This window comes from Indicator indicator, chromosome 4, assembly GCF_027791375.1.
Source record: "Indicator indicator isolate 239-I01 chromosome 4, UM_Iind_1.1, whole genome shotgun sequence".
Lineage (NCBI taxonomy): Eukaryota > Metazoa > Chordata > Aves > Piciformes > Indicatoridae > Indicator > Indicator indicator.
In genome coordinates this window covers 32,595,645-32,618,919 of record NC_072013.1, presented here as the reverse complement: position 1 = coordinate 32,618,919, position 23,275 = coordinate 32,595,645, and the positions used below count along the sequence as shown (strand labels likewise).

The window sequence follows — 23,275 nt, the reverse complement described above, 5'->3', positions numbered from 1 at the left end:
AACAGGAGAGGAATGGAAAACCAAATCCTTAACTCACCCTTGGTTGATTTTGGCTTTATCAAGCAGTGCCTGTGGCTTGTACATTTTTGCTAAGGACTCTGGGGATGTGACAGGCTGGCTGACAGCCAGGATGCCTGGGTTCCCCTCTGACAAGGCACTGTCACCAAACCAGGCGGAGGTGGGTGACAGGGGACTGCCGTCGTGAGCATCGTAGGTCGGTGTCATCGTTTTGCTGTACAGTCCTGGGCTGGAATAGATGTTTCCTACCAGTAAAGGGAATAAAAGCTGGGAGTTAGCTCAAAGCCAAGCCCTGCCTGCTCCCAACCAAGCCAGCTCAGACACAAACCTGAAGCCAGCAGATGAAAAACCTTCCCTTTTTGTTTGTAGTTTTTTACCACCTTTTTTTTCTCCACAATGGGAAAAGACTGCACTGCTTGTTTTCCCACAAAAAGCTGTCCCTCTCTTTCAGCTCTTCTCCAAGAGCAAAACTGATGGAAAACTCATTCCAGCCCAAATCCATGGGAAAAGGGGCAGGTCTCCCACACCAGGAAACTCTTGCCTGCTGCGTTTCAGCAGCACCTGGGACATGAGCAGCCCCCAACTTACCGGTGTTACCTGTTGTTTAAAGATTTTGGAAGTCAAAAGTTTTAGAGGAGCAGGAAAATAAACTAAGGGGGCAGCCAAAGAGACCAGAGGCAGAGCACAAAAGTCCTATTGAGGTGGAGCTCACCTTTGACGGGGCCGATGTAAAGAATATCGGTGCCTATGGAGAGGGAAAGAAAGGAGGGAAGTGAGAAGGAGAAAGAAAGTCACTGGGAGGGTAGGAAAGGAGAGAAGCTGAAAATGAGGGTAGAAAAGCAGAGGTGAGGTTGAACACCCAAACACAGAGTGTTTGCAGCAGTGCTGGTGGACTCTTGCAGGCAAAGCAACCGAAGTGACTCCACGGTTATTTGACTGACGTTACAAGGCCAGAAAAGCTTTGCTGAGGTGGCCAAACAACTCTGGAATTAATATGCTGAGCAAGTGGTGGGATTTGCTGCACAACTGATCCCAAAGCACACGTTATTCCCAGGCCTCTTGAAGCTTTACAGCTCAGACAGACGCAAATAAAACCCCTTTTAAAACCACAATTTTCAAGAAATGTGTGGACATGGCACTTTGGGACATGGTTAAATGGCCATGGTGGCCTTGGGTTGAAGGATGGACTTGACAGAATCATAGTATCATGGAATCATACAATGTTAGGGGATGGAAGGGACCAACTAGTCCAACCCCACTGTCAAAGCAGGATTACCTAGGCAGGTCAAAGAGGAATGCATCCAGACCTTGGAGGTTGCTTTCAACTGAAACAATTCTATGATTCTCTGAAGAGGAGAAAGTGGACTCAGCTCGATATCTCATACCCCCAAATAGCTGACAGCTAATACAGGGAAAGCTAAAATAAGGGAGGTTCAACATCTGTATGGTAATGTCACCATCATCAAACAAGGTGCTTATCATAGATCCGTGTGTCGGCACCTAAAAAGACACCATAAAATTGGCTTGGGTGGGAAAGTCCTTTAAGACCATCAAGTCCAACCATTAAGCCAGCACTGTCAAGTCCACCACTAAACCATGTCCCTCAGCACCACGTCTACATGGCTTTTAAATCCCTCCAGGGATGGTAACTTCACCTCTTCCCTGGGCAGCCTAGTCTAGGCCTTGACTATCTTTTTGGGAAGAAATTATTCCTGATGTCCAACCTAAACCTTCCCTGGTGGAACTTGATTCTGCTTCCTCTTCTCCTATCCCTTGTTAATTTGGAGAAGAGAACAACCCTCACCTGGCTCCAACCTCCTTTCAGGGAGTTGTAGAGAATGAGAAGATTTTCCCTCAGCCTCCTTTTCTCCAGACTAAACAACCTGAGTTCCCTCAGCTGATCCTCACCAAACCGGTTCTCCAGACCGTTCACCAGCTTTGTTGCCCTTTGCTGGACCTGCTCCAGTACCTCAATGTCCTTCTTGGAGTGAGGGGCCCAAAATTAATCCAGTACTCAAGGTGTGACCTCACCAGTGGTGAGAACAGGGGCAAAAGAACATTAAGTGTGGAAAGCAAAACATGGCAGGGTTGAGATGCCACAAGCAAGGTCTTCTGTGCCACCTTGTACTGCTGCCCAGAGCCACCTCCTTGGGCCACCCTCTAGTTCCCCACTCTAAACAATCCCTCTTCCCTGAATGCCCAAGAAATGACAGAAAGCTGAGCTAGACATCTGTAAAATATAAGACCAAAACAATAGAAAAACCTTTCCAAAATTGTTTTTATCTCAAGGAGCAGTAGGAATGGTTTGAATCAGCAGCATCATATCAATGACAGTCAACATCTTGTTTTGGAAACTTAAAATAATACAAAGCAAGACTCTAAACTGCCTGACAGGATAGGAAATACAAGGGAAAACTGCCTGTTGCTATTGAAATACAAAACCACCAGGATGCCTTTCATGCTCCTGCTAGTTTTGGTGGCATCCCAGTCTGGATTCATGACCTGGGGAACCAGTAAGAACCATGCATATCTGTCATCAACACAGACCCAGCAAACTAGGCAGAAATGGTCAAGGGATGGAGATATCCACCTTCAAGCTTCACACTTGCAAAGAGAAGACCGGGGGTGACTTGCCAAGTACTTATACCAGGTACTTATACCGGGTACTTCTCTCTGGGAGTTGGACTCAATGGTCCTTATGGTCCCTTCCAACTTGAGATACTCGATGATTATAAAAGCAGGAGAAATGTGCTATCCCCACAGACAATTTACAGAATCACAGAATGCATCAGGTTGGAAAGGACCCTCAAAGATCATCTTGTCCAAAGCCCCAGTATCATCTCCAGTTTTAATACTGGAGCAGAGCAGTCCACCAAGAACTGGCTATAAACCACCATCATCAGCCATAAACTGCACCCCGGAAAGCGCTCTTTCCTCCTCCCCATCCATCCTCTCAGTATGCCAACCTCAAACTTCATGTGGCTCAGACAGACAGGGCTGAGCATTAACTGGAACAACAATGGAAAACTCCACTCCTTGCTCTGAATTGAGCAGGTTTTCCCATGGACATCCCCTAAGTTCCTCCATTGGAGTGTCTGCTCCAGAGGACCAAAAGCTTCCCCTCAGATGTTTTCCTCATCACCTTCTCCAAACATCTGAAACATCTCAGAAGAAGCTTCTCTTAAAAAATCTGCCTGAGGCAGGTAGTGACATGGAAAGTTCCAGTTGAAAGAGCTGTAAGTTTGGCTAACTTGTAAACAAGTGAATACAGGTCTTCTAATGGAAAGTGTTGGGCAACATTTGCTGTGGGTGTATTGAGAGCTCTGCCTGCAGAGATTTAAATGGTTTCCATTGCCAGGTACAGGATGCTCAGTGACAAAACACACCCCTCACACCTACTGAAATCAGCAGATCCCCATGCATTAACTCATTTTACAGAAGCATTCAGCACCCAAACTGATGTTGGAACAATGCTAGAAACACTTTGTTCAGATTAAAACCCTGGACTTTTAACTAATGGCACCTAAATGTGGCAGGCAGCTGCAGTAATTAAACCTGCAGCAGAAGTAATTTAATTCACAAGGAAAGCAAAATCAGCAAGAGAGTTCAAAGGGGCTCGCTGAAGGACCAATAAAGAATAAAAAGAAACCCCTTGCTTTTGTGTACGTTTCCCCCAAAGCAGGCCAAGTGCTTCCTATTAATCTCATGGCGATGCCCTCCACAAACACCGACTTTTGGAAAGGCTAATTATGAGCTTTCAAGATGGAAATGACAAATGAAAATGAAAATTGCTTGGAGCCTTGCCCAAAGCAGGGAACACTGCCTGAGCCAGGGTGGGAGAAGACTTAGCCCTGGAGTATTTTTACATCACTGACTGGAGAAAAAGTGAGACCGGAGCAAAAGGAAGAGCATGTCTTCTGTGCTGATGTTTTGCTGTGGACAACATGGTGCAAATCACTCTGCCACAGCAGCTCCAGAGCATCACCACCCTCACTCATGCCCTGCACACAGACAAGACCTTTCTGCTTGCAAGCCCAGATCCCCCAGTGGCATTAACCACACTGACCTCCACTTGTACTTCAGTTAAGACCAATTAATACCATTTCACTGAATTCCAAGATACTCTCTTTAATTAAAGCTGCCCTCCTAACACTCATTGCTGGAGTTAGAACCAAGAGCCCTGGCAGACAGACACGTCTCACCCGCCCAGCAGTGCGCATCGCTGCGGCTTTCTCCTCAAGTCCATTTGGGCTGAAGTGCTCCCACTTGACCGACTTTATGGTTTAAACTCCTGCAGTTTTCCTTCAAACACCAGACCTCCAGAGGCTGAAGAACAGAGCCTAGACCCCCCTGCATTTTCAAACGCCTCCCTGCATCAATTTTGCTGCCTGTGTTGAGAGACATTACTCCATCGCTGACATTACTCCATCAAAGGTATTACTCCATAATGATGTTACTTCATCAGCAATTCTCTTACCAACACTGCTCTCGTTCTTTAAGCCAAGCTGGCAAACTAACCCCCCACCCCCATCAATAAAAGGGGTATTTTTAGCCTTATGGTCTACAGCTACACCCATAACGTACAGGAACATTAATGCAGTTAATAAAATTGGGCTATAAATAAGGAGAATGTTGGTGCTGCCCAAAACACACCTGGAATTTGACACTGGGAACGATTTTCCATTTAACTCCTTTCTTAACAGGGTAAGAAAACCTCTCAGTAAAACAATCTGAGTGTTAAAGTGCTCACACTTGGTTTCTGGTTTCTTTTATGGCGTTGCTCTGCTCCCCTGCATGCGTGACAGCTTCAGGCATGCATCCGTGCGACGGTGACCAAGTGCTGCAGCCCTGGATGATTTGTGGGTCTGTTTCTTGCACAGACCTTAATGAATTAGGCCAGAGCAATGCTGCTGTGTCATCTCCCCGCTACCCCCACCCCCAGTTTTATTATCTGTTTGCTTCCCTGCAAGCTCATCCTCACAAAGCAAGCCCCAGCTCACCAGACCCTGGCGTGATCAGTGGACCCTCCAGCTCGAAGGCGTCATCTTCACATTGATCATCCAATTTCTTCTTTTTTTTCTTTGATGGATCTCTGGGTTTCCTCAAAAGGGAAAGCTCTTCTGGATGCCTGATGTCTGGGGAGAAAAATGGATCACTTTACAAAGGCAGGATGGAAAAAAAAAAGGGGGAAAAGACAATATTATTCCTTCAGAGTCATGGAATTGCTTAGGCTGGAGAAGAACATTAAGATCATGAAGTCCACCCATTAACTTTGCACTGCCAAGTCACCACTAAACCATGTTCCACAGCAGCACAGCTTTTAAATCCCTCCAGGGATGGTGACTCCACCGCTACCCTGGGCAACCTGGTTCAGGGCTTGACAACCCTTTCAGGGAAGAGATGTTCCCCAGTGTTCAACCTAAACTTTCCCTGGTGCAACTTGAGGCTGTTTCCTTTTGCCCTGTCACTTGCCACTTGGAAGAGGAGACTGACCCCCCACCTGGCTCCAACCTCCTTTCAGGGCATTGTAGAGAATGAGAAGGTTTTCCCTCAGCCTCCTTTTCTCCAGACTAAACAACCCCAGTTCCCTCAGCTGCTCCTCATAAAACCTGTTCTCCAGACCCTTCACCAGCTTCACTGCCCGTCACTGGATCCACTCCAGCATCACAATGTCCTTCTTGGAGTGAGAGGTCCAAAATTGAACCCAGCATTCAAGGTGCAAACAACATCCAGCAACATACATTATCTCCTTTAGCTGATTCTCCTTCTTTACAATGGTTAAAAATCAAGCTGAGAACATTTTCCTTGCCAGCCTGTTGGAAACAAGCACTGTCCTTGGCTGGAGAGTTAGGACAGAATTTGGGTGGAATGTAGAATTTCCCAGACATTCAAATGCAAATCCAAGCACTGCTAGACCCTGTGAGAGGGCCTACAAACATTCCCACTTATTATCTACAATATATATATATATATACACATATAAATAAATATATAATATATATATTAATTAGCAGGTAAACCCCAATTTAGGCACCTAAACAATAGCCCAGGTGCTCTCACTTCCACAGGAGCAATCCCAGAACCAAGCTATTTATTTACAGATCAGACTGGAAACTTTAGAGCCTATATTTAAGGCACCCACTTTTTAAAGAGATCTTAACCAACTTGTTTCCTTTTCACAGCAAAACTCTCCCATTTCCCTGACCAGAAGCAGCCTGAATGATTTTAAAGCTGTGTTATTTAATATGAAGAGTATTCCAGTGTCTTTGTGTTTTAAACCATGGCTCTAAGGGGTAGGGGCTAATAAAAAAGATTTTAAGGGCCATTTCCCACAAAGGTGATATTTTGGGTTTGCTGCCTGATGCAATTGCTTCCAAGAGGGATGGAGCTTTCTGGGAACCCACTGAAGGACCAGAGAGGAGACAGGAGTCCCTCATCAGATCTGTAAAAAAACAAGAGGGGAGAAAAAAAAAAATCTCCATTTACGTCACAGAATCACAGACTGGTAGGGATTAGAGGGGACCCCTGGAGATCATCCGCTCCAACCCCCTTGCTAAAGGAGGCTGCCCAGGATAACAACGTGCAGGTGGGTTTGGAATCTCTCCACAGGAGATTCCACAACCTCTCTGGACAGCCTATTCCAGGGTTCCAGCACTCTCACAGCAAAGAATTTTTTCCTTCTGTTCAGATGGAACCTCCTGGGTTCCAGTTTGTGCCCATTGCCCCTTGTCCTATCACTGGGCACCACTGAATAGAGTCTGGCCACATCCTCTTGATTCCCAGCCAGCTCTTGCTGAGCATTGAGAAGATCCCTTCTCAGTTTGCTCTTCTGCTCTCCATAGAAGGAGAATCCACAGCCTCCCTGGGCAGCCTGGTCTGGGGCTCCAGCACCCTCACAGGAAAGAAGTTTTTCCTTTTCCTGTCCTCAGCTGATACGTGGGAACTGACCTGGGAAAGCATTTAGCTGGGCACAAAGCCATCCTACTGCAATGACGAAATGCTGCAAAATAGATTGTGGAGCTCTGAAATACAGCTTGTGCTGGAAAAAAGGAGATGATGGGTCATGCCTGAGCCTGGAAGGAAGAGTTCTGGACTTCTCCTCTGCAGCTGGCTGTCCATGTTCAAGCCTCTCTGTTATTTCTAGCTTTATTTTTTTTTTTTGGCACGTCACCCCAAACTGCTCAGCTGCACTGAGATGTGCAAAGCTTTGTTTTTGGGATGCCCTAAGGAAAGCAGCCCCTGGTTGTGTCCTCACTGAAGCCTGAAACTGTAGCTGCAAGGGCAACCAGAAAATAGAGGACAGGAGCTGGATGCACTGAAGCCAGGCTGCATTTTCCCACCTGCACAAGACATTTTAAATAATAATTATTATTCTAATGAGGAGAGGTTAAAGGGCCCATATCTCACCACCATACTGGTGGCAGCAGGTGGGTAGACTCCCAGGTGTGGAAAAATAATTACACCTGGGATTTGGTCCCCAGCATGTGACCCAAGCAAGACAGATCCCCTCAGCAGAACTTTTGGGTTTTAATTTATTAAAGCCTGGATTCCTTGACAGGTCACATCCCTGGGCTTCGATCCCCTGTTTGCAGACACAGTGAGCATCCTGGGGTCAGTACATGAACTGTCCCCTCCTGGGAGAGGACACAGTGACAACCTTCCTACATCCTGTTCTAAGCAACCTGTGCTTTTCCCTTTTTTCTGTTATTTTTCTGGACTCAATGACCTTCAGAGGTCCCTTCCAACTCCCACCATTCTGTGATTCTGTGATTATTGTGCTAAACTCCATTCCTGCACCCACTAACCCACAGTCAGTTTCACCACCCGACTTTTTGACCATTTCTAGCAATAAATATCTGCCATACGAATCCAGAGAGCTCCTCATGTTCTAATTTATCACAGCCAGCTTACCTCATGAAGAAAAAATCTGCTGGGACAACCAGGGTCATGCAAAGGGGACAACAAGCAGCACAGCCTAAAATGAGGAGTTCCCCTGGTATTTTGCTAGAGAGGTTTATACTCTGCTGTTTATTTATGGTGCATTAGCAACTGATACAACCTCTCAGCTGAAACCATTCAGAGAGGCCAAGAGAAGGGCTCCGGGCCAAGCTCAGCTCCTGAAAGCAATCTTTTGGAGAGAGCCCAACCATCTGATTTCAAAGCCACTTTTTATAGTCCCTCAGTTGTTCCTGATGCTGTCATTGGATTACAAAGGAAACAGGCAAGTTTTGAGCAGCTGCTTCAAAACAGAGTTTGGCTGCAGGGCAGGGCAAAGGCAGTGGCATCCCTGTGATGCTGGAGCATCCCTGTGATGCTGGACTATCTCTGCTTCCTTGCAACCATGCACATGCCCCACTGTTAAGCCCCACATTTCTTCTGCTGGATGTACCATCAACACCAAGACTTTACCAAACCATCTGAGGGATGCAGAGGAAGCTAAAAAATGAAGCCCACCAGGCTGAAAAAAAAGCAGAGAGCAGAAAAGTGGCAAGAGAGCAACAGTGATTTCATTTCCCATCCCAGGATTAAAAGAATAAAGCAACTTTGCACACTTCAACCTTTCTCTAAACTGCTGGTGGAAAAGATGTTTGCTGCTACTTATGATTAATAAGTGTACGAAGAGTCTTAAAGTGTATTTTGAACAGAGTCAAGCTTGGCAAACACAGTGGTTAGTTCCTGTAGCCAAAGCAGAGCCTGTCCCAGGGTGTAAGGGATTACAGATGCTAGGACTGCAGCTAATTGGAAGCTGGGACAAGAAATTGCTCCAGAAACCCAGTTCCTGTTTTCTGGCTGTAAGAGCAAGTGAAAGATCCTTCAAGTATCCAAGTGGTATAGAAAAATTAAAGTCTATTATCTAGGTTTGAGATTTTTACTAAGTTCCACTGGACCTGGAAGAACTTACCTGCTTGAGCTCTGGGGGTAAAACATCTACCCAGTGTGTGACTTCAGCCAAGGGCTTGTTGTGATACAATGACGGTGGATGGATTGAAGCTTGAGAATTTAAACTGGGTATTAGAAAGAAATTCTTTAGAGTGAGGGTGGTGAGACATAGGGACAGGATGCCCAGGGATACTCCCTCCCTGGAGGTGTTCAAGGCCAGGTTGGTCGAGGCCTTGAGCAGCCTGGTGTAGTGGAAGGTGTCACTGCCCATGGCAGGGGGGTTGGAACTAGATGATCTTTAAGGTGCCTTCTAACCCAAACCATTCCGTGATTATGTGATTCCCACTACAAACTCTCCATTAACTATTTCATCCACATTTTCCAGCTGAAAGGGTTTTTCTTCACTGAAAGGGTTATCAAACATTGGAATGGTCTGCCCAGGGCAGTGGAGGAGTCACCATCTCTGGAGGTGTTTAAACAGCGTGCAGACCCGGTGCTTAGGGACACGGTTTAGTGTTGATCTTGCAGTACTGGGTTGAAGATTGGACTGGATGATCTTGAAGGTCTCTTCCAATCAAAGATATTCTGTGATTCGGTGAAGCCAAGCTGCTCCTGCTGAAGGTCACTTTGAAGTAAAATGGGTCAGTGAAATGTGGATGGACCAGGATAAGTGACCTGAACAAGGCTAATGTGTTGACTCTTCAATTGACGCATTGGTGAGGGCTGTGTTTGCTTTCAAGCAGCCTTCTTGTCTGTACACATGAGACAGATGGCACTGGCAACATCTACCAGAAACTACTGTAAATGATCTTTTTAGCATTTTATTTCTATTCACTGTGTGGGTACATGAAAACGCAGCTACCCAGCCTCTTACTTGGCGCCCCTGGCATCGCTGGTGGCTGCCACCAAGAGAAACCATCTGCAACAGAACGCAGCACACTCCATATGGAGGCTAGAGTGCTGCACAAAATCTGGTCCAAACCCATTTTTCAACTGGATTAGAGCAGAAACCCTTTGACATCTCCTCCAGCCCACGCTGGGCCAGCTGCAGCTGAGCTGTAACACTGCTGCAGCTCCATGTGCATGTCCAAGCAGAAGGGCTTTGTCAAACTTAAGGCATTTGTTGCCCAGAGAGGTGGTAGAAGCCTCATCCCTGGAACCATTCCAGGTCAGGTTGGACGGGGCTCTGAGCAACTTGATCTAGTTGAAGATGTCCCTGCTGACTGCAGGGGGGTTGGATTAGAGGACCTTTAAAGGTCCCTTTCAACCCGAAGTATTCCATGATTTTATCAAGTGAGGGAAATGCCCTTTGGCAAGAGGAGCAGACACAAGGATTTCATGGGAGGCATTTCAAAAACGCGACCAGGAAGGCGGCTGTTGACCTCCGAGAGAAATTTTTCCAGCTGTTGGATGGAGCTATTTTACTCCCTACACGATCTTTTCCATCTGCCTGCAAGAGCCTGCTTGTGCCTGTGTTGTCTCTGTCTGAAGACAAATCCGTGGCCTTTTTTTCCCCTATGTAATCCTTCATTTCTTGTCCAGCCCCTACATGGCTCACTCAGGCCAGCTGTGCCCATTTATCTCCCACACAGAGACAAAAAACAGAGCTGGTATGAAATCCTTTTTCACAGGACACCACATTGATTGTCCCAAGAAAAGTGGCTTTAAAGAAACCTATCCTCTTTGCAGGGCATAAAATTCACAATTCAAGCTCCTTTGCACTAAATCCACCAAGTAAATCGTGCAGCTGCTGCCACTTTAACCACCAAGGTGTGTTGTCATAGGAAAGCAGCTGTTGTCAGAAATGGGACCAAAATCCACGTCTCAGCGTGGAAACAGAGAGTCAAGAGTGGTGGGGTTGGAAGAGACCTCTGGAGATCATCCAGTCCAACCTCCCTGCTAAAGCAGGGTCACCCATAACAGGCTGCCCAGGATCATAATGTCCAGGTGGGTTTGGAATCTCTCCAGAGAAAGAGACTCCAAAACCTCTCTGGACAGCCTGCTCCAGAGCTCCAGCACCTTCACACCAAAGAATTCTTTCCTCCTGTTCAGATGGAACCTCCCAAGTTCCAGTTTGTGCCCCTTGTCCTATCACTGAGCACCACTGAAAAGAGTCTGGTCCCATGTTCTTGACATCACCCTTAAGGTGTTTGTAAATTAATAAGATCCCTGACATATACAACACAACATCATCAACTGGAAGGGCTGGGTAGGGACCTACTTCCCTCAAAATAAAAAATATGGGAAATCACAGTAGTTTTAATATTCAGTTTTGATATACAAAGAAAATCAATGTTCCAAAGAACCTCTCGTAGTATCCATTTTTCCACCTGATTTCTTGCTGTGTAAGATGAAGCAATTCCCCTCAGGTCCTCTTTTTTTAGTTCCCCAGAGGCTGGTTGGCCTAGTTAGGTCTGGAAGCATAAAACCTCCATTATTTCACTGGTAGCACAGACAAAACTTAGGGGAAATCCTCTCTTTAGTGCTGATCCAGTCACACTCCACCAGGAAATGTGTTTTGAAGTGGGATATCGCTGCACTGGATCACAGCTGTTTTGAAGCAGTGACTCATAAAAATTACAACCTTTGAGCATGGCCATGATGCCTCTTAGGAAAAAGAGACCTCAAACCCCATTTCTCTCCATTTTCAGACTTTAAGAACATAAAAATAGGTTTCTTTCTTCAGAATAAGTCAATCTGATGGATCGTGTTTCCTGAATTTACAGGATTCCTGAGTTTACAGAACGAAGTATCCAACTTATCTTCAACATAAATTCACTTGAGATAAAGTTTTGCAAAACAGCAAAACAAATCAGAGGCAAAAAAAAAAAAACCAAAAAACCAAACTCAACCAACCCAGCAAGGATTATGTAACTTTTCAAGTGCCTGGAGATAAGAGCGTGGCTGTATCGAAGGCTGGGCAGTGTCTGACGGTGGAGCAGCTCCTCACCCCCCTAGTGTACTAGGTTCATACATTCAGAACATTTTATTATATGTTCTTCAGCTGCCTGAGTGCTTAAGTATTTATTTGGGCAAAAGCCAAGTTCTCCACTTGCTGCCTCAGGCCATGCAGCTATGTCAGGACATCCCATAAAAGCCTCCTAAGATGCTTGAATGCCACAGGCGCAGCCCAAATGAGCTGAGTGTGGCAGAGGTTTTGCCAAAAAGAGCAGATTTAGACTGCATATCACAGAATATTAGGGGGTGGAAGAAACATCAAAATATCATCTAGTCCAACTGCCCTGCCAGAGCAAGATCACCTAGAATAGGTCACACAGAGATGCATCCAGGCAGGTTTAGAATCTCTCCACAGAAGGAGACTCCAGAACCTCTCTGGCCAGCCTGCTCCAGCACTGACACCCTCATAGTCAAAAGGCTTTTCCTTATGACCCTCCTATGCTCCAACTTGCTTAGAAAGAAATTCTTTACAGTGAGGGTGGTGAGACACTGGAAGTGGTTGCTCAGGGAGGTCATGGATGCCCCTCCATAGAGTTGTTCAAGGCCAGGCTGGATGAAGCCTTGAGCAACCTGGTCTAGTGGAAGGTGTCCCTGTCCATGGCAGGGGGAGTGGAACCAGATGATATTTAAAGTCCTTTCCAACCTAAACCATTCTATGATTCTATGAAATTCAGCATGGAAAACACGAGTGATTTATTGACTTGCCACCACAGTAGCAAACTCCAAAACCACCTGAAAGCTGAGGGCAGTGGAGTTTGCAGTGACACAATTTCTTCTCCCTATTATTGGGTGATAGAACAAGAGGAAATGGCCTGAAATTGTGCCAGGGAGGTTTAGGATGGACATCAGGAAACATTTCTTTCCTGACATAGTGGTCAGGCATTGGAACAGGCTGCCCAGGGAGGTGGAGGAGTCACCATTCCTGGAGGTGTTCAAGAAATATGTAGACCTTACACTTTGGGACATGGTGTAATGGCCACGGTAGTCTTAGGTTGATGGTTGGACTCAGTGTTCCTCGTGTCCAACCTAAACCTTCCCTGGTTTAACCTGAGGCCATTTCCTCTCATCCCATCACTTGTAACTTGGGAAAAGAGACCGACCCCACCTTACCCTCACCTTGCTCTACCTTACTTTCAGGGAAGCTGTAGAAAGCAGAAAGTCTCCCTTTTACTCCAGGCTAAGCAGCCTCAGTTTCCTCAGCTGCTCCTCAGAAGACTTGTGATCTGTATCCTTCACCATGTGTTAGACCTTCTAATATATCAGACATGGTGTCACCTTTTTCATATGGTCACAGTTGCCTTAGGTTGAAGGTTCGACTCAATGATCTTCGAAGTCTTTTCCAACTGAAACAATTCTGTGATTCTTTTGATTGCTGCTTGCAAATGCTGACTGTGTGAGTGCTACCCAGAGCCAACCCCAGGCACTGTCATCTGGGAAGGACCCAGGATGAGGAGGAGCAGACCAGGTGAAGGCTAATAAGGCTGGATGGACAGAGACAACAAATGCTGAATGTTTGGATGTTTTTTCTGCAAGCAGGATGAAATCCCCACGTTCCAGTTATCCAGGTGCCTCTCAGAGCAGACAGCACTTTTGAGTCCTGTCACAAAAGTGTCTGAACTGCAGCTAAAGTCAAATTAAACAAATAAAGCACCAGCACCAAAAGAACACGAATCCACTTACATCCTCAGCCTCGCACCATAAAGAGCAATCAGAATAATCTTAAGGAAGGCAGCAGCAACAGCTTTGCCAACATCTCCTAATGTCTTCAGGATGGAAGTCTATTTAAAGGGTCTCTGTCAACAGCAGAGTAAGGATGAAAAAATTCACTGACTCACACAGTGACATACAACCTGATGTTACTTGACAGGCAGAACAGGGACTGAGGGGAGGGAAAAAGGGAGAAGACTTTCTTCCATTTTGGTCACTTTGCAGTTCAACCTCGTTATTTCCTTTTTGCCAGTGTCTGGTGTTGGTCTGGATCCCTCACAACAGCAGCAGCCCAATACAGGCAAGGAATAAAAGAGGAAAAGAGCAAAATGAAGAAGTTGGCAGCAGAGCACTTGGGCCTCACCATTTCAAAAAGCTGAGCACACTGCAATTTGGCCGACGCTCTAAATGGTAAGATTTCCTTCCACACCCATCCCCTAGACATATTTAGAAATAGCTGTGCTACTGCCAAACCCTTCTGCTTGTGGCAGCAAACCCTTCCCTGGTATTTCACCCGCTCTGTCTCCATGCCAGGACGTCAACGCCACCTCCAAGCATCTTCACAGTGCTGCTGATCATCCACAGACTATCATGAGATGCTGGTGTGGTCCCCTAAGCACCCCCTGAAATGCTCACATCTATCTACCACTTCAGCTCCACAGTCTTAAGAAGAAGGACTTGGGGGTGTCAGTCGATGACAAACTCAACATGAACCGGCAATGGTCGCTTGCAGCCTGGAAAGCCAACTGTGTCCTGGGCTGCATCAAAAGAAGTGTGACCAGCAGGAGGACCAGAGGTGATCCTGCCCCTCTGCTCTGCTCTGCTCTTGTGAGATCACACCTGGAGTACTGCATCCAGTTGTGGAGCCCCAACACGTGAAGGACATAGAACTGCTAGAGTGGGTCCAGAGGAGGCCATGAAGATGGTCAGAGGGCTGGAGCACCTTCCCTACTGGGACAGGCTGCAGTAGTTGGGGCTCTTCAGCCTGGAGAATACTCCACGGAGACTTTATAGCAGCCTTCCAGTACCTGAAAGGGCCCTACAAGAAAGCTGGGGAGGGACTTTTTACAAGAGCTTGTTGTGATAGGATGAGGGAATGGACTGAAACTGGAGGAGGGTAGATTTAGACTGATTATCAGGAAGAAATTCTTTACAGTGAGGGTGCTGAGACACTGGAACAGGTTGAGCAAGGAGGTTGTAGATGCCCCCTCCCTGTTCAAGGCCAGGTTGGATGAGGTGTCCCTGCCCATGGCAGTGGGGCTGGAAATAGCTGATTTTTAAGGTCCCTCCCAGCCCAAACCATTTAATGATGATGCTGATGATAATTATAGGGAAAGTGCTACTTCATCTGTCAGGAAGCAAAAAAAAAAAAATGGTTTGAAGAGGTTCTCAGTGGTGAGGAATAACTCCAGACAGCTTTGCCCCTATACCAGGGTTGCCACTCTGTGTGCTAACAGAGCATGGGCAGAGCTCTGGGAACTCTGCACATCTCAGAGTACCAAAAAGTTTCAGTTTTGCAAGGAAAAAAACAAAACCCAAAACACAACACAGTAGCTTTTTATAGAAGTTTTTCTGGCAAGGGAGGGTGTGGAAATATTACAAATACTTCAGAAGTCAGAGGACGTTCTGTACTGGAGTGGAGACCATTTATAAAGACAGGAGGAAAAAAAAAGGTAAGGTCATATTCAGTGTCTAGACTGGATGATGGTGTTGCCTTGCTGGGGCTGGGCTTGTATCATGCCATGCACAAATGCCACCATCACCTTGTCTGGGGTTGCATTTAGTAGCTGGGGGCTGAAGCAACGAAGACTGACTGCTGCCATCTCATCAGTCCCACAGCCTTGGCCATCTTGTAATTTTGGACAGGAAAGCAACAGAGAGCAGCCCATCACCCTCACCAGACTTTCTGCATCCCATCTTTCCTACCTCAGCCTCCCACAAGCTCACCAGGATGGGACACACTGTGAAAGAGGGTTCCAATTTCCCAGTGGCTCTCGTCCCTGGAGAGCTGAGCATCAGAGTGAGAAGGGATTTGGCCATGGAAAGTGCAGCTGCTCAACACAGGATGCTCCACAGACTTTGTTTTCCAAAACAGGTGATTAATTCACACATAGCTCTTTGAGGATGATGAGGCAGAGCTGAATGTGATGCCCTACCAGCCTCTTGGGAACTAAAAAAAATGACCTAAAGGGCATTTCTTCATCTTGCACAGCCTCAGAGTGGGTAAGGGAGGGAGTAGTCATGAATTTTGGAGTGCCTCCTCCCAGAGCTGCCTCCTCCCAGCTCCAGCACTATTTCCTCCCTCCCAGCTCTGGCACCATGCCCTCCTCCCAGCTCCCACCTACATGAACTGGAGTGATGCCTGCTGCTCTGCTCAGGCTGGAGGACAGCATAGGACCCAAGTCTTCACAGCCAGTTGAAGAGAAGGATGAAAGCTTTTACTCCATGACAGCACCCTGCCTTGCCCTGCAGCCCTGCAGCCCTGCAGCATGTGCTGTTTCCCCAGGAGAAGCAGCATCTCCAGGGCAGGAAACGCCGAGGCATGGGAAAAAACCTTCACGCTTGCATCTCACTGTTTGCTTTTCCTCTCCCATGTGCCCACACAGCAGCAGCAGGCCCTGCCTGGAGTCCCTCACTGCTCCCAGGACACATGGAAAAAAACATACAGGCAGCAGAAGGGGAAAAGAGATGCTGCAAAGAAGCAGCTTAAGGGCATGAGCAGATGCAAGACATCTGCTGTCTTAGAATCAGATGAAGCTGCTGTGGAGGAAAAGAGGATTTTTCCACTCATAGAATGTTGGGTTAGCATGAGCTCTACAACATAACCATTGTGAGGGAAAAAATGATTCTTCTGCTCATTGTGTGTAGGATACAGAGAATACAGAATGGAAATACTGAATCATAAAGGTTGGAAAAGACTTTTAAGATCAATGAGTCCAGCCATTAGCCCATCACTGTAAAGTCTACCACTAAACCACGTCCCTCACCACCACATCTACAAGGCTTTTAAATACCTCCAGGGATGGGGGATCCACCACTGCCCTGGGCAGCATATTCCAGGGCTTGACAACTCTTTCAGGGAAGAAATTGTTTCCAGCGTCCAACCTAAATCTCTCTTGGCACAACTTGAGGCCCTTGTCTCTTGTCCTATAACTTGTCATAGGGAGCATATACCAACCCAAATCTGGCTCCAACCTACTTTCAGGGAGCTGTAGAGAGCAAGAAGGTCTCCCTTCAGCCTCCTTTTCTCCAGACTAAAAAACTCCATTCCCTCAGATGCTCCTCACAAGACCTGTTCTCCAGACTCTTCACCAGCCTTGTCGCCCTTCTCTGTATACACTCCAGCACCTCAATGTCCTTCTTGGAGTGAGGGGCCCAAAACTGAACCCCTTATTTGAGGTGTGGCCTCACGAGTGCTGAATATAGGGGTACAATCACTGCCTTGGTCCTGCTGGCCAGAGTATTGCTGACCTCATCAAGGATGCTGTTGGTTTTCTTAGCCACAAGAACACACTCATATTCAGCCACTGTTAAACAACACCCCCAGGTCCTTTTCCCACTATGAAGTTCTGCAATGGAGCCACATCTCCTATCTCCCCAAATCCCACTTTCCAATGAGGATATTCCCACCCACACTAACAAAGTGTTGCTTGCAGCCCCATCAAATCACATTTGTCTATCTGATGGACTGTCTGCTGGGCAGAAGTATGCATTTCCCCAATGAAATGGTGACAGGAGGGGACACACGGGAACCCCACAAGCAGCAACCCATCTCAATCTTCACACCTCACTATGGTGAGACAGGCAACAAAAATCCCTGCTGCTCCAGGGGAAAAAAAAAAAAAAAAGTGAAGTTTTACTTTCTCTTTCCCTGGTCTTTAATTGCAGATCAAAGCTGGCCCTTCAGGCTGGTGTTGCCTGCCAGCAGCTGCTCCTGGGCAAGCTTCCAGGCCACCCTTTGGGTGATGGCTGCCCATCCCATCCAACACACCACTCCTCTCCTTTCCTTCTGCCTGCTCTTACAAAAGGCAGGGTCAATCCATGCCATTAACCCTCCAGACTGGTTGCTGTGGGAATCTAGGGGCTGCAGTCCAGAAACTGGGAATGAGATCGAGGTTCTTTCCGGCTTCGCACGACCTCCAGGAAAAGTGAGGGATGTGTGAGTGGCTCCAGCATCTTCCCACAGCCACCTCCAGGCTACCCCCCGGGACCTGAGCGCCATCCTTTGCAAGAACTTCACTGCAAGAACAGAGAATTTCTTTCCAAAGCAACCACACACTGCAGTGGTGACACCTCTGGGGGTGTGTCAAGGGAATGTAAGAAAAGGCACAACCCTAAATCACAGAATGGTTTGGTTTGGAAGGGGCCTCAAAAATCATCTGATTACAACACCCCTGCTGTGGGCAGGGACACCTTCCACTAGACCAGGCTGCTCAAAGCCTTGTCCAACCTTGAACACCTCCAGGGAGGAGGCATCCACAACCTCTCTGGGCAACCTGTTCCAGTGTCTCACCATCCTCACTGTAAAGAATTTCTTCCTAACATCCAGTCTAAATCTGCCCTCTTCCAGCTTCAATCCATTCTCTCTCATCTTATCACTACAAACCCTTGTAAAATGTCCCTCCCCAGCTTTCTTGTAGGCCCTATAATTCACTCCAGTCTGTTCCTACTGGAGTATAGAGGATTTTAAAAGGCAACCAGCTTGAGGCCCAGCAACATGAGGAATTACTTAAATTACTCATTAATCATGCCATATGCTAAAATTACTGAAGTGTGTAATTAAATGCTCCAAGGGCAAAGACAGCAAACACTTATGGGAAAAGGCTGTGACAGTTGGGGTTGCTCTGCCCAGAAAAGAGAAGGCTTCAGGGAGACCTCAGAGCAGCCCTCCAGTATCTGAAGGGTGCTACAAGAAAGCTGGAGAGGGACTTTTTACAAGGGCTTGTAGTGATAGGATGATAGGGGATGGACAGGGGTATTGGACTGGATGATCACCAGAAATCCCTTCCAACTCCCACCACATTGAGATTCTATGATCCTAAGAGAGGGCTGTGTTGAAGAAAAAGGAAAATGCAAGTTCCCCAAAGCTGGGATGACCTCACCACCCTATAGCTCTCTAACTTTTGGCAAGCTGCAGCAGGCACAGAGGTGTGAGCAGATATCTCCCATGACTTCCAGGAACTAAACACCCTGTGCAAATTCAGCATGACACCTCCAGGATGATTTTGCATGGTAGAAAGCAGCAGCCCCTTTAGCCCAGCAAGCGCGTGACCTCCCGACCAAGATTAGCTGCTGCCTCCACCATCAGTGCTTGTCTCCACGACCCTGTGCTTGAGGATGTGTCTGTCCCATGCCACAGCATCAAGGTCAGACACAGAGGAAGAAAGGACAGGTGGTGACTGGGATTTGCATGGAGTAATGTGGTGTTTGCCCCAAGGAACTTTTGGATATTTGTGATTCAAACACCAAACCATATACAAGTGTCTTCCCATGGCCAAGTTCTTCCATCAATCACAGAGGCTTTTGGACACCTCTATTGTATTTTTCTCTGTGTATATCTATATCTATATCCCAGTATTTGGACACATTTTTTATATATATATATATATTTACATATATATATATACACACACACACAACATATACCATACACACCCATATATCAGAGATATATGTTAAAATATAGAATCATAGAATCATTTAGGTTGGAAAAGGCTTTTAAGATCATCAAGTTAACCCAGTACCAACAGGTTACCACTAAACCATGTCCCTCAGCACCACATCTAGACTGCTTTTAAAGCTCTCCAAGGATGGGAACTCCACCACTGCCCTGGGCTGCCTGGGCTTGACAACCCTTTTGGGGAAGAAATTGTTCCTCATGTCCAACCTAAACCTCCCCTGATGTAACTTGAGGCCATTTCCTCTTGTCCCGGCTCTTGTTACTTGGGAAAACAGACTGACACCAACTCTTTCCAGCCTCCTTTCATACAGCTGTGGAGAGCACGAAAAGTCTCCCTTCAGCCTCTTTTTTCTCCAGACTGAACAACCCCAGTTCCCTCAGCTGCTTCTCACAAGGTTTGTGCTCTAGAACCTTCACCACATGGTAGACCTTCTAATGTATTAGATATGATACCATATTATATATATATATATATATATATACACACACTCACCTATACACATACAAATAGTAGTGTATTTCTCTGTGGTCCAACAAAGAGCTTCCCAGCTCCTCCAGCTCCAGCACTGCTTCCTCCCTGTATCACAATCCCCTCTGATGTTGAGCCTATGTAGCTCTGCTGAACATCTGGCTCCCAACAAACAGAAAACCCAAGTCTAAACAAGATTTAATCACTGTACTCTCCCACAGTTTTCATCAGTCTTCAAATATACCTCGCTGGTAAGTTTCACTAAAAAGAGTGTGAAGTTCCCAGCAAAAATCCTGCTTTCCCCCAAATCAGGAACATGTACTCCAGCACATCAGATGCCATGGGAGCGCAGTCAGAAAACCCTCAACAGATGTGCTCTTGCCTGCTGGAGAGAGCTCCCACTGCAGCTGGGCTGCAGCGATCTGAGAGGCTTTTTTTCCTTTCCACATCTTTAAATATTAGCATTATTCTGCTGCTTTGCTCATAAATACACTGAGAGTCCTGGAGCTGAACAAATAGCTGTTCCAGGCCCATGTAAGGTTCTGGCTGCTTGGTGGGTCACTGGAAGATCTCTCATTAGGTGATTAACTGTATCACAATTTCCTGACATGACTCACTGCTAGAAAGATTCATCAGCAACCAACGCGGGAAGCTGTGACCTCACTGTCTAGCATGACATTAAACATGGTGATGGGAGACAGGAGGGGAAGCAAAATTGACTGGGATATAATGCTGGCTAAGCTTTTTCTATTTAAAGGAGAAATTTCCCAATACATCTTAAAAAAGGAAACCAGGAAAGAAACAGCAAAGATTCATAACCAACTCACACACTGAGCTGACCACAGATGAGCTGGAGGACACGGCACAACACCGTGCATACAGCTGAGCTCTTCCTGCCTCAAGAAACAACTGGGTCAGCCAAGAGTAACCCAGGCTGCTTTTGGAGAGCAGAAACAGATTTACTATGGCTGAGGTCAGGTTGCAGGCTCCTTTTAGGCAGGACATCAGTAGAGAGCCCATGCTGAGAGCTAGTTTGAAGTCCTTGGAGCGAAGTTACCATCTCCTGGGGTTTTTGTTGGGGGAGATAGAAGCATTGGCTTCTAGGATAAGATGTTTGTGAACATGGGTAAAACGGCTTGAGTCGGAAGGGACCTTAAAGATCACCTAGTTTCAAGCTCCCCACAATGGCAAGGGACACCCCCTGCTAGACCAAATTGTTCAAAGCCTCATCCAGCCTGGTCGTACACACTTCTAGGGACGAGGCATCCACAACTTCTCTGAGCGATCCATTCCAGTGTCACACCACCCTCATAGTAAAGAGCTTCTTCCCAATGTCCAGTCTAAATCTACCCTACTCTAGTTTCAAACCATTGCTCCTTGTCCTACCACTGCAAGCCCTTGTAAAAAGTTCCTCCCCAGCTTTCTTGTAGCCCTTTTCAGGTACTGGAAGGCTGCTCTAAGATGCCCTTGGAGCCTTCTCTTCTCCAGCCTGAACAGACCAAACTCAGACTGTCTTCACAGGAGAGGTGCTCCAGCCAGCTGATTATCTTTGTGCCCCCAGGCCCTCTCCAACAGATCTATGTCCTTCTGGTGTTGGGGGCTCCAGAGCTGGAAGCAGAACTCCAGGTGGGATCTCACAAGAGCAGAGCAGAGGGGCAGAAAAGTGGCAGCCTAGGACAAGCCCTGTGTGCCCGGTAGGGAATGATTCATCTTTTCTTCCAGGACTTCTGAACAAGGGAAAGGAGCATGAGGAGTTGGGGAGGAGGGAGACTTGGTTCCTTCCCTCCACCAGACGGTTTAACAGTGAAGCATCATCGCTTAATCTCTAATATGATTTTCCACTGGAAGAGAACCCACAGAGCTGGCAGGTTTCCTATTTCAGAGTTTGTTTTTCATCCAGCACATAAATTTGCAGGAAAAAAACCCCAAAGACCCAACAGCAGCAATTTTAACACAAAGCAGGGCTGCTACCACCTCACCTAAGACTAAACTGAGACCAGCAGCAGAATTCAGCACAGAAAACGTGCTTGCTCTTACATTTCCAGTACAATCAGTCACAGTAGTGAAGTATTTGCACCTAAAATGTTAGATTTGCAAGGGAAAAAGCACAGACATCCAGGCTGCTTGGTGCCCAAGTTACTGCTGGGTGTCTGAAGCTGGGAAATACCAATGATTTAGTTAATTTATGGGATGAGCAGTGGGCACCAAAGGAGAGGCAGGAGCCAAACCAAACGACGACTTCCCCACGGGCAGCTTTCGGCACTTGCTACTTACTGAACGTTTTGCAGATGTCAGAAACCGCCTTGAAGACCCTGTCTGAGAAGTTGACTTTCACCTTGACGTACTTCATGTTGGGCAGCTGAAGGCGAAGCAGCTTGTGCTGAGGTGTGAACTGGAGCTTGGCATCGGCCTGTATCCCGTATTTGTCCAATGTCCAGTGTGTTTTAAGGAGCCAAGTCTTCTTCTTTTCCCACCACAGTGCGTGATCTGACCAGTCCTTCTTGACATCTAGAACAAAGAAACATTTTACCAGTTAAAACTGGGGCCAGAATGAGCCTTCAAAAGACAAAAGCCAGAGTTTAAATGCGTTTCACTGAGAAGCATTGCTCCAAAAATGCTGACAACGACCCTTTTTAGATACAAATAAATCCTTGTATTCGATAATGTCTAGAAGCCAACTCAGAGATGAAAGCAAGAAAGAACCCAAGAGGTTTAAGGATGAGACACAACATGCCCATGGATCATTCAAGCCCAGCAGCAATGCCAAACAAGAAGACAAGTGGGTCTTGAACAACTTGATACCTTCACTGTGAGATTTTGCACTGCTTTTTAAGTCAGGTTCACAGAATGGTTTGGGTTGGAAGGGACCTTCAAGATCATCTAGTTTCAAGGCCCCCACCATGGGCACGGACACTTTCCACTAGACCAGGTTGCTCAAGGCCTCATCCAACCTGGCCTTGAACACCTTCAGGGAGAGGTCATCCACAACCTCCCTGGGCAACCTGTTCCAGTGTCTAACCACCCTCACTGTAAAGAGTTTCTTCCTATCATCTAGCCTAAATCTCCCCTCCTCAAGTTTCAATCCATCCCCTCTTGTCCTATCGTGACAAGCCCTTGTAAAAAGTCCCTTCCCAGCTTCTTATAACTCCCTTCAGGTACTGGAAGGTATGGTCTCCCTATGGTCTCCCTGGAGCCTTCTCTTCTCCAGGCTGAACAGTCCTACCTTTCTCAGCCTTCCTTCTCTGGACCTGCTCCAGCAGTTCAATGTCCTTCTTATTAATTACCAATTCTTGGGTTTCCCCATCCCCACCATGCAGGATACTTGCACTACCCGGAGGTGAGTTGAGCCACCTCAGCACACACAGAAAGCAGACCTAGAGAGAGGTTTGCAAGAAGAAGTATACAGAAATGCTGTGTCTTTAATGTTTATAAATATCTGAAGGGTGGGTGTCAAGAAAAAGGGACCAGTCTCTTTTCACTGGTGTCCTGTGACAGGACGCGGAGCAATAGATACAAATTGGAATACAGGAAGTTCCACCTCAACATGAGAAAAAAAAAAATTA

General features: G+C 46.7%; 1 protein-coding gene across 2 annotated transcripts in view; it reads right to left on the bottom strand.

Annotated features, from left to right (window-relative positions):
- Window positions 1–23,275, bottom strand: part of FERMT2 (FERM domain containing kindlin 2) — a 66,236-nt gene that overhangs the window by 18,435 nt on the left and 24,526 nt on the right. For both annotated transcript variants that reach the window (XM_054400844.1, XM_054400845.1), the window contains exons 2-4: window positions 21,987–22,220; window positions 5,019–5,153; window positions 38–263 (exon numbers count right to left, since the gene is read on the bottom strand). In XM_054400844.1, coding sequence (XP_054256819.1) covers window positions 38–263; window positions 5,019–5,153; window positions 21,987–22,220 — 595 coding nt within the window. The remainder of the gene's footprint in view (window positions 1–37; window positions 264–5,018; window positions 5,154–21,986; window positions 22,221–23,275) is intronic.